General features: G+C 37.2%; 2 protein-coding genes across 2 annotated transcripts in view; one reads left to right on the forward strand and one right to left on the reverse strand.

Annotated features, from left to right (window-relative positions):
* Window positions 1–3,751, forward strand: part of LOC145774877 (beta-1,3-galactosyltransferase 5-like) — a 31,794-nt gene extending 28,043 nt beyond the window's left edge. Inside the window, exon 4 of the mRNA XM_082586206.1 lies at window positions 2,979–3,751. Coding sequence (XP_082442332.1) covers window positions 2,979–3,558 — 580 coding nt within the window. The 3' untranslated portion in view covers window positions 3,559–3,751. The remainder of the gene's footprint in view (window positions 1–2,978) is intronic.
* Window positions 3,752–10,798: 7,047 nt separating this feature from the next.
* On the reverse strand, window positions 10,799–13,520 carry LOC145773731 (uncharacterized). Its single transcript, XM_082584866.1, has 3 exons — window positions 12,239–13,520; window positions 11,829–11,995; window positions 10,799–11,311 (listed from the first exon to the last, which is right to left on the reverse strand). The coding sequence occupies exons 1-3, from the start codon at window positions 13,518–13,520 to the stop codon at window positions 10,799–10,801; spliced, it is 1,962 nt and encodes a 653-aa protein (XP_082440992.1).
* Between the last annotated feature and the right edge of the window lie 2,274 nt (window positions 13,521–15,794).

The raw sequence follows: 15,794 nt of genomic DNA on the forward strand, positions 1-15,794 counted from the left end.
AAACAATCAACAGATTTCATCCAATGAATGGTTCTAATCATATATTACCTACAAAAATGTGAGGAACTATTCAAACCTATAGGACGTGTAAAAGTGGTCAAAGGTGATCAGAAGTTTTTCGAAACCGTTGTAAGGAGAAACTTTTTTTCGCTTTTCAATCAACCATTAGAAAATTATTTTTAACTACACACAAGTTTGTTTTTTTGCTCTGCTTTATAAAGACACTGATCGTGTACTCTCTTTCCCAAGCAATGTGTTTGTTGCAACTACGCGTCCACTTTAAATATATTGCTTCAAGGACTCTGAAGGATGTTGGAATTTTGGCAAAATTGCGCAGCAAACTGAAAAATATCCTTGTGACTGAGATTTTTATTTATTTAATATTTAACACCAGAATGCTTTCAAGCGCCTATCAATGTGCCAAGTGTTTTATTAGTTGCACAATGAATAATAGAGCCAACGCCAACGCAGAGAATTTAATTTTTTATTATGGTTTGCTTTGGATTTTGTTCAAACTCTGCAGTCTGCATTGGCTACTTCATTAAAAAATGTCGATATAATTGTTACAAAGCTTTATTGAAATGTAGCTTATCTACAATACTACTAAGATTCCATACTGTACTTGAGCTTTAAAACAAAAACTCGATTCGATGATCTAATAAGATGTAAACCACAAATTTTTCATTTGTTGGCTATATAAACTCTACAACCAAACTTTTATTTTTATTTTTTTATTGATAATTGATTCGACTTATTAACTCCTACAGTTTGCGTTGTAGTTCACATTGGCATAGCTGATGATCGGAAGACAAAGTATAACAACAGATCTCTTTTTATTTGCTTTTAATTTTTAGTTTGCATCTGTTTCCTTTTGAATATTTGCCTTTTGACACAAACGTCAGTTGCATTAGGGTTAAACCTACAGCCTGATAACACTAATGTAGGCCATAAGTGGTTCTCAAACTTTTTTCTGTATGACGCACTGGAAGAATATGTTGAACTTGCGTCGAGCTTACGACAATTGATAGCGTAGGTACGTATTGGCGACGACAACAAAACCTACATGTGGACAACCATGATCAAAAATCGATAATCTGCATCCCATTTTAATGTTATTCTGAAAAATATATAAAAAATTAATAGAACTTTTGCAAACTTTGGAATAAATTTCTCACTTGTTTCAATTATGATCAATATAGTGTTGCATCCACAGTCTTGGAAAAACTGTAAGTGCTACTGGACTGCTGGCTAACGTATGCCATCTTTAAATATAAAGCATTGATCAAAAATCTGTCCCACTAAAATAATGAAGCAAAACATACATCGTCTATAATATAAAGAATTAGCTCTTTCATATAAAATCTTTTTTATTTAGGAAACCTATTCTTCAATTGTGTGACTCCCTTTAACCCTATCTGTAGCGACAGGGGGTTTTATGAGAACCCCCCACTCTAGTAGTGAAATATTTTTCAGAAGCCAAAGGAAATATTCTAGAAATGTGAAATTTCTTGATATTTAGTTTTTGTTCTTTGCGAATTTTCTAAACCTACTCTGGCAATTTTTCTACGTTCCTGCCCTTCACATTAAGCATTTCGTCTCAGGTGGCTAGACATTTTCGTGCAATGCTAGATATACATAATTTAATGTAAGTGCAATTACTTTAAAATGTAAAGACACCTAAAAATGCCTTATATTTATGAACAAAAGTAATTTTTTGTTTAGTTTAGCATTACTTTATGTTATAATTAGCGTAAATGCGTATCGACAACGACGACAAAACCTATTGGTCACAGCGGTAAACCATAATCTCTTCGTGGGAAAATTGTAACGTAAGATTCCCAAATCCGTTCGTCTGCATGCAATGACCCAAAAATAAACACACTTTCGAAACGTCTATTCAAAAGTGTATTCCAGTAAAATTAGCCCGAGGCTATCGAAATGACTGGTGCAACGCCGTACACCTAAAAACTGTCACTACAATACAAATTACTTGGATAAAAGACGGAACCTTTGTCCAGCTAGCAAGCACTAAGCCAACAGTTAAATGTGCGGCCAACTTTCAAACAATCATTTTACGAATGACCAGAATAGATAGCAATATCTCAAATTCACGTATGCAGTACTGTGACGCAATAATGAAAGACAATTATGAAGTCATTCCAACAGGTGTTTAAAGCTGATGTAATATTTCCTGTTTAAACAGGCCCAAACAGGCCCAAACAGGTTTGACACAATTCTTATGAACGCTGGTGCAATTTTGGCACATTTTCTAGCAACTTCCATGACGTAATATTCAGTAGACTTGAACGGTTTTATATGACGTTTGATTTGTACAGAGATTGGCCGTAACACCTATATGTGGACAACCATGATCAAAAATCGATACTCTGCATCCCATTTTAATGTTATTCTGAAAATATATCAAAAATTAATAGAACTTTTGCGAACTTTGGAAAGAATTTCTCACTCGTTTCAATTGTAATCAACATATATAATTGTTGCAACTACAGTCCTGGAAAAACTGTAAGTACTACTGGACTGCTGGCTAACGTATGCAATCTTTAAATATTAAGCATTGATCAAAAATCTGTTGCATTAAAATAATGAAGCAAAACATACATCCCCTATAATATAAGAGTTGAATCACATTTGTTTTGCTTAAAAACATTAATTGCTTCAATGCTTCAGGCGAGATTTAGTAAACAACTGATGGGGAGTCGATTCTCACAGATGCTTTGTTTAGATTTTATCTCGAACCACTTGCATTTGCAAACCTATCTCTAGTTGCTTGAAACAAAGATATTTCGTAGGCTAAGCTTTTAATTTTGAAATGAAACTCAAACAAAACAAAAAAATGTAGTATTTTTGTTCCAAAGACAAACTATTTCTTTAGTTTTGTTTTGATTACAATACCTTATAGTCATCTATTGGTATAGTCTGCATAACCGTTTTCAATTGATATATGTATATACTTTCAGCAAAATGCCTTACAAAGTGCTAGCTGGAATGGAATGGGCGAGCAAGCGGTTAAGTCGTGATTTTCTATATTCTTCAGCGGACGATGACTTTTTAATCAACATGAGTATGCTCGTGGACAGCGTTACGGGTATCGTTAAAAAATCTAAAGAAAGTGGAAGCAATTCTTCTAATATCACCGACTACAGATACAATATTCCTATTATGTGCATGTTTATAAAAGGTGCCACAGAAAAGCCTATGCGAATCCAAGGATATAAATGGTATGTTTCTTACCGTGAGTACAGAAGTGAATATTACCCCCCGTATTGCCACGGCGGAATGTATGTTATGTCCATGCCAATAGCGACAAATCTTTGGGAAGAATCTAGAACAGCCCCGATGCTAAGGCTAGATGATGTTTGGATAACTGGAATATTACGAAAAAGGATGAATTTTTCAGACAGTTTAATTTATGAAATGCCTGATTTGACAAGGCACTTCGGCACTGTAAGTGATACGATAAGAAACAGAATGAACAAAGAATGGCTAAAAATGGAAGCAACTTTTGAAAATGACACAATTTGCAGATGTATGTTATAGCAACGTTGTCTTTTAAAGTAATTGTCTGACCGAACATGCAGCACATGTAAGGCTACAATGCTCTCAACACTATACACTTTTGCGTGCAATATGTTCGTCACCAAAATACTTTCTTTAGACTACACAAGTACACATTGTGAACACATAAAAATTCAGATTTTGTGTGTGAGGAAACGTTAAAAAGATTTTGATTCCAGTGGTTTTCAAAAGCATTGTTACCCTCAAAAGTCAGTGGAAGTGTTCTTTGGGTTCACAAAACTTTCGAATTTACAACATAATATTTCATTTAAAATGACTTGCGGATATACCTTGCTTCCTTGCTGTTCTATTTTTAAATATGGACTTGTATTAGTTGCAAATCGCATTGTGATGTGACATAGATGGCCTAAAGTTCATCTTGATACATTTAATTCAAGAACGCAGCTGCAGTTAGTCAGAACTTTCGTTTGACTTGACCGTGCATTGTACCAAATTTGTTACATGCGCCGTTTTCAAGTTCCGTCCAGAAGAAAACCAACCAATACGCGTACACGGAGATCCACGATTCTGTTGGATGGACATGGTGACACAAATTGTCACAGACCTTTGCATGATCGTTTCCATAGCAAAGGAACTTGCCCAGTATTATCTTTCCTCGAAGTTATCACATTGACACGCTCTGATACACTGGTCGCAGTAGAGGCACTTGGCGATGACTTACAGTACACGTAAGCAATATGGCTAGATCTAAAAAGGAATAAAAAACTTATCGTGGTGGTGAGACATGCCATTGAAAAAACGTAATGCACTTTACGCTATCTTACATATTATAAGCTTACTGTAACAATGCTTAGAATTGGCACCATGAATTGCCGAATTGAAAAAAAGTCAAGTAAGACGTTGTCATTGAAAGAAATAACCTACATTGAACAATGAAAAATTCATGTTTGCGATTTGAGCTTTGTACGCGTAATGTTTTGCACTGCAACATATTTGGTACTTAGTTTAAGAAAAATATACAAACGTCCACCATCGGGCTACTTTGACAGCAAAAAAGGCTTCCTCTGACGAAAAGGGTCGAAAACCACTGGTTTGAAATATAACACATATGCACGAAAAGTGATTTATGATATTGCGCAGCAGGGCTTCCCGAACTATGGGTCGTGACCCCAAACTGGATGGTAAATCATAACTTTAAGGCCTCCAAACAAATTAAACGTAGGCCTACAGTGGGTAGTTTACACAGTAAACGGCCCACCAAGAAGTCGCATAAAAAGTATTTTCTGAAATAGAGTTGCACAAGAAAATAATTTAAGAAGCCCTACCATGTTTAGAACATTTTTGTACAAAAAATTGATCTGAGCTTCACCTATTACAATGTATTGGAGAAAGGTGTGCAATCTCTATCTCTCTATGGTCTATGATTTCATGCTGTAAATTAAAAAGTGTTTTTAATGCAATGAATCGTGTCTATTTAAATTATTGTATTCACGTGATATTTATTTATTGATTTTATCTTTACTTCTCATTAACATGTTGTAGGAAAAATATTGCCACCTATCACTGTAGGAATGAGCCGATGCTTACAAACTACACCTAAAATGTAAAAATATTGCTTTTTTTTCATTTGCAAGTTTGTATGATTCAAATTGGTTGCGAAAAGACAGTGGGTTACGAAATGCCGGAGAGATAACATGCTGGCTTAATTCTACCTGATATAATTAAGATACAGTATAGGTTAATTTAATTAGTAATTATGATAGCTAGCTATCACTTCACTCAGGGCACTTCACTGTAGTACAACGAAAGCTTACTATGCTGCAAACGTGTGTCCATAGGTGTAGTCTAGCCTACTTATATTTTCAGTTTACGAAATAAACTAAAAATTTTTAGTCGAAATAAAAAAAACTACAGTATTGATTTTTGTTTTGAATATTCCTGAACAATATGCCATTTTAAACTCTTCCATTTAAACTTTTCTGCGTTTACCACTGCTTAACTAAGTAACAATAGAGAATTGGGTATGGAGAATATGACATATAAAAACGCATGATGGATTTTACAAGAGTGTTACTTCCATTTTGGTCTCAACCAGTCGAAAGTGAATGTTTTTCAGAAATAGCTGCCAATTAATATTTATAAAATAAAGTATTTTTTATGAATATCTGAGCATTTTACGCCACACAAATAACATGAAACGAGGAATTTTTGCTTTTTGTTAATGGTATCCAGTACGACCCTAAATGTATTGTCTTCCATCGTTTCATTTTTTGTGATGCTTCAGTAACGCACATTGACGTAAGAAGACGTCATTAACGCTCATTGACGTAAGAAGACGTCATTAACATTGATGTCATTTTCAACATCTGCTTACATGTTAATTACATTCACTGATCTGCTGTCGCACCCTAATTATTTTAACCCAGTATCAAGTAAGTTGATTAACGATTGCTTGTTTTTAAAAAGGGACACATTTTGATGAAACTTCCCAAAAACAACTGTCAAACGTCTACGTAAACCAATGGGACGAGGTTAAAATAGTATTATTTTTTGATTTGGTGTAGTATTTTTCTTGAAGTGTTTTTGTATTCCGTTTACAAACGTTGTCTGCAATTTTTCGAAATATGTGTTCTAACGGTGTTGCTATACAAGCATAGAAGTCATGTAGACTATTCTCTCTTTTTTTTTTGTGCAATGTGCCATATTATGTAAAAACATTCTGCATTGCATTTTATTGGTCTCTAAAAGTAGTGCAAACAGCATAAAAATGTTGTCAGACGTTCTTCGAATGTCTAACTTACATACTATAGGCTATTAAAGACCATGCAGTCTAAGTTTATCAAATATTGCATTAACTCTTGACACCTAAGAATTAAAAAAAAAACTAAAATTCGTCTGCCAGGCGTAGGCCTATTGAGTGTCAAATGCTGATGCAATATTTTATAAACCTGATAGTTATTACTATTAGATAGATTCCTGTAAGAAAATTAAGAAACATCATGGTGTTTATAATTTTAGAAAAGTTAGCTTTCAAATAAATTTGTAACTGATTGTTTTATGAATTTTTGGGTTGCCGTTGGGTGTTTTTAAATGGATAAACTTTGAGCTAACCTTAAAAAGAAAAAAAAGTGAAGAACGTCGGGCTACACTTCTGTGTTGCTTACTTCAGTGTTGTCGGGCGCAGGACTCTGTTCCAAATTTGAAAAAAAATTAAGGTTGTTGGGGACAAGAAATTGTAATTCTTGAATTTTCGAAGTTCCTGGCAAGAAGGGTGAGAAAGGAAAACTTTGGTCTGAAACCTTGAAGCACCTGCGTTTGATTGGGTGAACAGCTTTCCTCATTTTCTTTTTAGAAACGATCTGCAATGTAGTAAGACACATGAAGGAGAAAGCTTTTAAGAAATGTTTAAAGTTGCACTGAAGAAATTTATTTTACAGCGTCTGGCAACATAGTCTCATCGTACTCTTGGCAGAGAGTTAAACTATCGAAAAATTTTTAAATCCCTGAAAATTATTGCCATACTGTAGTTTCATTTTGATCAAGCAGTTTGGTATACCGCATTTCTTAAAAAAACGCATGTAGACAAAATTGTTGACACTCCTGATTTGTACCTGGCCTACTTTCATTTGACTGATTATATTCAATTTTCAATTGTGTATGTAGGCTACAGTATTTTGTATTAAACGTACTTCAAAAATCTGTGGTAACAGACAAGCTACATCTTTACGTGGTCTGTGCCACTATATTTTTTGAAATATTGCACATGGTATAACTTTCGTACTGTGATCACTTTACGTTGCCACTTTTATACAACGTCATAATGTGCTAATCATGCATTGGTAGTTTTTATTTTTGCAAAACCACTAAAATCCATTAATGGTGTGTGATGAGAAGAATGAGTTAAGAAAGATCGGAAAAGATGTGACTTTGTACGATAGAACTGCACTTAAAGTCAGGGCCGTTGAGAGGGTAATTTAGACTCGGCAACAATAAAATACTTCTACCACAAATTAAGACACTTGGTTGATTTTGAATCTTTATCCTCGGATTGACAAAGCCTCGATAGGTTATTCCTGGTAGTTTCGCATACTTGTAGACTGTAGAGGCTCTTGACAGGGCCGGTTACCGAGATTGACAGAGTGAAGTTTTCCGATTGTTGAAGTGTTGTTGACGGGAAATTATTCCATCCATTAGTAGCCGCTGATTGGAGAGCAGTCCTGAAATGCGTTGCTTAAGCGCACACCCCCGAGAGTCGAACTTGCGCCGCGTGATCTTGAGCCGAGCGCGAAACCGCTGAGCTAACGGGGCGGACTGAGCTAACGGGTTTTATAACGCAGGACAGTTTTATAACGCAGGGGTACTGAAGGTTGGTTTGGTGGGTTGGTTTTGAATCTTTACCGTGTACTTCTCAGAAAAAAGCACTATATTCAACAAAAACTAGGCAGTTTCTTTAAATTCCATGCCACTTGGAAAGGTTATCGGCCTCTAAAATCATTCCGGGTATAAAAGTACCCTCTGGACACTCCCTGTCAACCTTACTGCACACAGTGCTACATTAATCAACATTCGCTGCCAAAGAGAACCGTGCGCATAAGCAGAAGTTGCTTTTATGCCAAAGAAAACCAACTGTGAAAAAAGAGAACAACGGCTATCGTATCGTATGATATAAATAGGGCGATTTTTTGTCACTAAAGTTACTTTTTTTTGGTTGCACCAATTAACAAAAGTAGGCTAATGCAAAAAAAAAATTCATGGTAGTGGGGTCAACAGAAGTTATAAAGTTACTAAAAGTCACTTTTTGTGCTTTTAGGTTACTTTTCATTTGTTAGGTCACTTTATTTTGCATACTTTTTTGCCTAATTCCCCTACCGTATTTATTTATCTTTCATTGCTACCGGAGAGATGAATTTAGATTCTATGTAATGCCAAGACTTTCAATATATCTTCTACTAGGCTATGATTCGGATTTTAGGCTTGCACAAGCCCATGCTTGTTCATATCGCGTGTATTCCCAAAGTTTCATAAACGTTAGTATTTTTTTCGATTAAACAAACCGTGTTAACCATATTTAGCCACTTGTTTTCCCTGCTACAGCTGAAGTGTTTGATTGACAAAAACTTAGAGAATGTAAAACATTAGGCCTACATATGTGTAGGTTAATTATAATTTCAGCACAAATTGAAACTAATTTAGATACTTTTTATGTTGAATTGCTTCTAGCCTATTTCTTTAGCTTTCTTGTTTTCGTTGAATAAAGTTACTTTTGGTTACTTTTTCGCAAAATTAAAGTCACATTTTTTAGTTTTTAGGTTACAAAAAAATAAAATACAATCCGTTTGCCTATGGGTTTTGAACAACTCATGAATTGCACGATCTTTCAAAGTTGGCTTGTTTTAACAAAATTTTACTTCCAATAAATTTGCTTGTGAATGACAATGATGTCACTTCCCGCTTGGCTAGTTAATTTACAAAACATCGTATTGCCAATAAAACAGAAATAAAGCTTCCTAAAATTTTAGTTTTATCCAGGAATTTCATTGGGACTTAAACTGGGTTTAAGAATGCAAACACCTTTTTCTACTTACTTTACAGTGTTTGTTGTCCATGAATTATTCCATCTACAAGGTAGGCTACTAGGTAGCCTACCGCTTGTTTGTCGTATATAGGCTTACACCTGGTAGTTGAAGATTTAGAATAAGTGGACGGGAAGGCAAGGAAGCCAATCTTCGTGACCACCTTCAGACATGCCTTTAAGTGTCTTGACAAAGATACAGTCGCATGCTCTTGAGCGGTGTCGAACCGGCGCCCTTTCGATTGCCGTTCCAGCGCTCTCACCACTCAGTTATGTGGCCGACAGCCTACCGCTAAATGGGGAGTTGTCTTTGAAGTGTGTAGCTCCAACCAGGCCCGGATTTAGGGAGGGCAGAGGGTGTAGGTGCACCGGGCCCCCCGACTTCTGAAGAGCTCTTCTAGGTGGAAAAAAATGTGATTTTGTGTTATTACTTTTCTTTTCAGCTTTTGAAGTTTTTGCAAATTGCAGTGCAGTGCTTGATTAATGCTACTGTAGACGTAGAGGTGGGTTTGCGCGCCGTAGGCGCGAAGATTTTTTTTTGCACGACGGCCCCCGATCTAAAAGTGCCCCGGCCCTCCATAAGCTAAATACGCCCTGGCTCAAACATACACCAAGGATGTTGAAACATACTTTGTTTAATCTTGTCATTTCTTTGTTCGAATAGTCGGTTACCCGACTATGCTATTGGTGCAGTCTGGTAATCATACATTTAGGAAAATACTATTTTTGTGGTAAAGTAGGCTAATGTTTGAGAAAATTTAATCAATTATTGCCCAAATAAATTTTTTGGGAAATAGTTTACTACTGATGATTTGGTGCTACTGTATATACTGTAACTTATTACATAAAAAAGATGATATCGGTAGAATATAAAATTAATATAAAAATCTATTTTTTCAATTTGTGTCCCTCCAACACTGTACAACTCTTTACTCTATATACCTACATTTAACTTTTCTGCAGCCTTAAATGTTTAATCATTCATATCTTTACAGGAATATATGACAACAGAAAGTTAGGCCTACTTGCATTAAAACCAGAAAGAAGACTACCGTGGGCTACTGAGAATAATCAACAAGGCCACTTCTTATATTTAGCTGGAACACCTAAGTAAAAAAAAAATTCTTGAAAAGTTCAAAACCGATTATCATACAGCATGAAATATTTGGCCAAGTGTTCTGAAGTCAATTATGCTGTTCTCGGCTGCATGGTTGAGATATGAGAACACCTGTTCAACGGTCGAAAGAACGTCTGTACGACACATCTCCGGAGCATGCCGCTGTCTCTTTGACGACACTCAGTGGCATCAGGGTTGTCAGACAGCTTTTGAGAAAAAGAGCCAAACAATGTCAAAAAAAGGGCCAAACGGGGTGTACTAAAACACATTAGTTTACTTTGACCTTTGTAAGGCTTTAATTAACTGGTTGTAAACTTAACTCTATGGAACATAAAATAACGATAATAAAAGACGCGCTCAAACTAAACAGCATGCAAGCTTCCCAGCCACTGCACTACAATGTGAGTGGCAACTCATCGAGTAAGCAGAGTCACGCAGCAATTAATCAGCCAGAAGCAAAGTAAAGGAAACACAGTAGCAATAATAGTACGCAATAATAACGCAATTTTACGACATTCTTCCCTACAACAAAATGAGAGCATATACAGAATTACAGAAGTATAACTAAGCATTTACATATAAGGTACAACTCCATATCGATCTACTCCTTTTCGAACTCTAGTAGATCGACGCGGTTCTTGAATAAATCCTTCGGAGCATGCCGGCTGAGGATTATTGGAGGGTTGATCTGCCGGTTCGTCTAAAGCATTTGGGTGCTCTTCGGTAGGGCCGTTGTCAACACTCGTACTTTGACCAACACTCATACCGCTGGGGTTAGTTGTTTCATTCAGAGCAGGTTCTTCTTCCATTCTCGGAGCGATGTCACGTAAAGAAACAGTTGTTTCCCGTCCACTTGGCAAACGGACCACGGCATAATTCGGTGTAGTGTGCACCACATCAACCTCGTCTACTAACGGGTCGTATTTGCTGTTTCGGACATGACGTTTCAGATAAGCAGATCCTGGACTACTCAACCATGTAGGCACAGACGTTCCAAATGAAGATTTACGTTTGTAATTGAATAAACGTTCGTGGGGAGTTTGATTGGTCGCAGTACAAAGAAGTGATCGGATTGTGATCAGTTTCTATCACAAACGGCGAGGTTTCGTCAATTATCTGTAAGGCAGCAGACGCCAAGTCGTTTTTGAGTGTATTGAAAGCTTGTTCAGCTTTACTACATATAGGATATCTATCGGCATTGATAAGAGGCTTAATTTTTTCTGAAAATTTTAGCAACCACTGTGCATAATAAGAAAATGTACCAATAATGCGTTGAAGTTCCTTTGAGCTATTTGGCACAGGTAGATCAAGAATCGGTTTTACTCTATCGGAATCCGGTCGTAAAATGCCCTCTGAGATTTGATAGCCCAACAGTTTGATGGAATTCGTCGCAAAAATACTCTTATCCTTGTTCAAGGTGAGATTACATTCTTTCACAGCTTTTAAAAATGTGTTCAAATTAGCATCGTGCTCTTCTCGTGTGCGACCACAGACCGTAATGTCATCCAAATAAGCAAAAGTACCCTTGCAGTTAAATTTTGCAATGACTTGATTTACCACACGCTGGAAACAAGGAACTGCGTTTTTCAGGCCAAATGGTACTCGCTTAAATTGATACAGTTGCCCATCCGCTTCGAATGCAGTATACTTTTTTTCTTCAGGGAGCAACATCACTTGGTGATAAGCACTTCGCAGGTCTAGTGTGGAAAACCACTTGTACCTAGATACCTCACTAATGATGCTTTGGATTTTTGGTAACGGATATGCGTCTAGATAAGTGAATTTATTAATTGTTTGACTATAGTCCACGCACATGCGTTTTTTATGATTCTCGTTTTTTACAACTACCACTTGCGCACGCCATGGCGATGAGCTAGGCTCAATGATGTCGTCCTCCAACAGTTGAGAAATGTGATCAGAAATAAATAACTGCCTCATGGGCGAAACACGTGTCTATCGCTGTCAATTCTTGCTACAAATCGGCTGCCGAGAAACCGCTTTAGAGTAGTTACGTCTTTTAGCTGCAATAGGTCGGCAGTCGGAGGTCAGATGTTCAAATAACCGTACTGGTTTAAGACCTCGAATTGGCTTTAAGACACCGAGTTGCAAAGGTAACTCAGGACCTCCAAAATTAAAACTCACGGTTTCATGTTGTCGTAAGAATTCTCGTCCCAAGATTATATCCCATAACAAATCATCCATGACTGAAAAATCAACATCGGAGTATTTGCGGCCTTGTAGTTCCACCGATGCAGTACAGCAGCCTTGAGTTTCAACAGTAGCACCTTTAACAGCCAAATCAATTTTCATGTTGGTGCTGGGACTGGCAATGTCGATTTTTGCCTTACGACAAAATTTGCTGTCCATGTGGTTGAGCTTAGCTCCAGTATAGAGGAGACAATTGGCTAATGAACCATTCACGAGGACATACAAATTCACATTTTCTCCATTTTTAACTGACGTCGATAGCGTAGATAGTTCAAAGTTTGGTTTCTTTTTGTCAAAGTCAGACGCAGCAGCTTTTATCCGTGGGTTTGTTCGCTGTGTAGATCGGCATTTTCTAACATAATGCCCCATGCGTCCACATTTGCAGCACATGGATTGTTTTGCTGGGCAGTTAGTTCGTTTGTGTAGAGCTTCTCCGCAAAACGTACAAGTTGCTTGATTAACGGTGGCACATTCAGTTTGAGGTGATGCGACATCTTGCTGGCTGTTGCAAGGAGCGATCGAATTTTCTGGAGTCATGCTACTGCTTACCAAATCATAGCAATCAGCACTCTTGCGAGCTTCTTCAAGCCTTCTTGCTTTATCAAATACGGCAGTAAGCTGAAGAACGTTGTCTTCGAGTATTCGCTGTCGGATGTACCCAGATTGAAGACCAGCGATAAAGGCATCCCTGATTGCCGCTTCTTTGATTTGCACGGAGGTAGAATCCATGAAATTGCAATTGCCACTTAGCGCTTTCAATCGTTGTAAAAAATCTTCTAATGACTTTCCAGAGTTTTGATGGCAAGTGTTGAGCTGGTGTCTGGCGAATACTTTATTTACGGGCTTCACATATGCACTTTCTAAACGCGCAACTGCTTCATCAAAGGTAGCGCATTCACTGATGTAGGAATACACCGATGCATCAATCAAACTGACCAGAATATCGAGCTTATCTTCGGCTGTAGCATTTTCGATCCGACGTAAATAATTTTGAAATGTTTTCCTCCAATGCTTCCATTTCTTGGTGCTATCTGAGGCATTTACATCTACGTCGAAGGTCGGCGGTCTTAAGCACTTGCTGTCCATTAGTAATCAGTTTACAGTTAATTAAATTGTACTAAAACACATTAGTTTACTTTGACCTTTGTAAGGCTTTAATTAACTGGGTGTAAACTTAACTCTATGGAACATAAAATAACGATAATAAAAGACGCGCTCAAACTAAACAGCATGCAAGCTTCCCAGCCACTGCACTACAATGTGAGTGGCAACTCATCGAGTAAGCAGTCACGCAGCAATTAATCAGCCAGAAGCAAAGTAAAGGAAACACAGTAGCAATAATAGTACGCAATAATAACGCAATTTTACGACACGGGGTAAAAAAGAGCCAAATTGTTCAATAGTGTTAATAACGTTGCTAATAAAACATAATAACATTAACAACGTCAATAACGTTACAATGCAAATAGAAAAACAATATTTTTGATGACAGCAGTGGCAGTGGCCGAGTGGTTAGAGCGTTGGGCTCGCAGTCGAGAGCCTGCATGTTCGACTCCAGCCACCCGTACTTGCTGTTGTTTATCTGGGCAAGAAACTTTACGATAATTGCCTCTACCCAGTGATCAATTTTGAGTAGGTAGTACCAAATGGGTAGTACCAAATTAACACTAGAACGGCCGAGGTGTCGAAATCGACATTTTTAGAAATTTAGTTCACTATTTTGGGCCTTAATAATTGTTATCGCAACGTTTTCAAACTTTCAGTAGCTTCCCAATTATGCTTAAATTTTATAGTTCAATATTAATTTTCTAAAAAATCTTTTTATGTTATCTACCATCTGCGGATATACCTCCAACGGCCGAGGTGTCGAAATCGACACCTCATACAAATTTCATAAGATTTGTAAAGTATAAAAGATTTTCTGTGTGAAAAAAACTAACTCAATAGTTTTCCCAATTAGCCTACTTATAGCGTTTCTCATGGTAATTGTCCAACGCTCGGCTTGATGTGTGTTATCGCTCGGCTTGATTTTAGGTCATCCTACTGAGTATACAAATACCTTCCACAAATCTATCAGCGATTTGCAACAGATAAATTTATTCATATTCGAGAGCCACTGGAAGGACTTGTTGCTAATTGCATCAACAATTACACTCCGGATTGGAGCCTACCAATCGATGAATTACTTTTCCAATGGAAAACAGATGTCCTTTTATCGTGTTCATGCCAAACAAACTAGACAAGTTTGCCATGAAATTTTGGGTATTAGCCGAGGTTCATTCAAAATACATATACAATACCGTACCGTACTTATCGTACCTCGGAACTATTGAAAGAAAGCAACGGAATGGAAGGCTTCTCTCTCCCGAGGATGTAGTTATCAACATCACCACCAATTTACACAGACAAAGCGGGTACAACGTTACAACAGTTAACTTCTTTACTAGGGTGAATCTTGCTGGTTTACTACAGGAAAGAAATGTAACCATTGTTGGAACTGTTTGAGCTAACAGTAAAGGACTGACAAAGGAGATGACCAAGGGTGGAGGAGAAAGATTTTCCAGTAAATTCTTTTACAATTCAACGAACAGCTGCATGCTTGTAAACTATCAGTGCAAAAAATGCAAATCTCGTTTCCACTATGCATGACAGCCCCAGTATTGAGGCAACAGAGAAAAAGAAACCCTCTGTGATCCATTTTTATAGCGAGAATAAGGTAGCAGTTGATGTGTTTGACCAAATGGCAAGAAAATACATCACGCATGCAGCAAGTACACGATGGCCTCTTGCAGTTTGGACAAATATGCTAGATATTGCAGCTTTGAGCTCTTGGATTATATTTAGAAAACGTTCCGGCAGCAACATCAGCCGACGTGATTTTATCCTCCAGATTGAGAGCTTGAGAACTGCTCATGTGCTGAAACGAAAGGCGACACTGCAGAGAGAAGAAGAGCAGGGACGACCATCTAGAAAACGCGGAAAATGTGCTGGATGTTATTGCAAAAACAATACAGTTACCATTTGCGGCCACTATCGAAAAGTGGGAAGTGTGATAATGGTGACTGGAAAGTCACAGAGTGCAAAGGCTGCACTGCGTAATGTGTTTGTTGGTTTGTTTGATTTTTTTTCACCTGAATAAGAAAACTTTGTGCTATTTTTATGATAAATATGCCTTCGCTCTGTTAAATTTTTAGATCATCGTACAGAGTCAAGATACAGATAGGCCTACAGTCAAGCTTCGAACTGATCAAAGCCTGATAGCATACGTCATAATTTTCGTCTAAAACCAGCAAATGAACAGCGCAAATAGGTGACAAAAGTAATAAGTGCTTCAGATAGTTTTATCACTGTAAAATAAAA

The sequence above is a fragment of the Aplidium turbinatum genome, chromosome 7 (genome assembly GCF_918807975.1).
Source record: "Aplidium turbinatum chromosome 7, kaAplTurb1.1, whole genome shotgun sequence".
Classification (NCBI taxonomy): domain Eukaryota; kingdom Metazoa; phylum Chordata; class Ascidiacea; order Aplousobranchia; family Polyclinidae; genus Aplidium; species Aplidium turbinatum.

Coding starts and splice junctions, on each gene's coding strand:
- LOC145773731 (XM_082584866.1), bottom strand. CDS start 13,520: ATGGACAGCAAGTGCTTAAGACCGCCGACCTTCGACGTAGATGTAAAT. Junction 11,996..12,238: donor ACCTATTGCAGCTAAAAGAC/GTAACTACTCTA, acceptor TCACTTATCTAG/ACGCATATCCGTTACCAAAA. Junction 11,312..11,828: donor AACTGTATCAATTTAAGCGA/GTACCATTTGGC, acceptor CGTTTGTGATAG/AAACTGATCACAATCCGATC.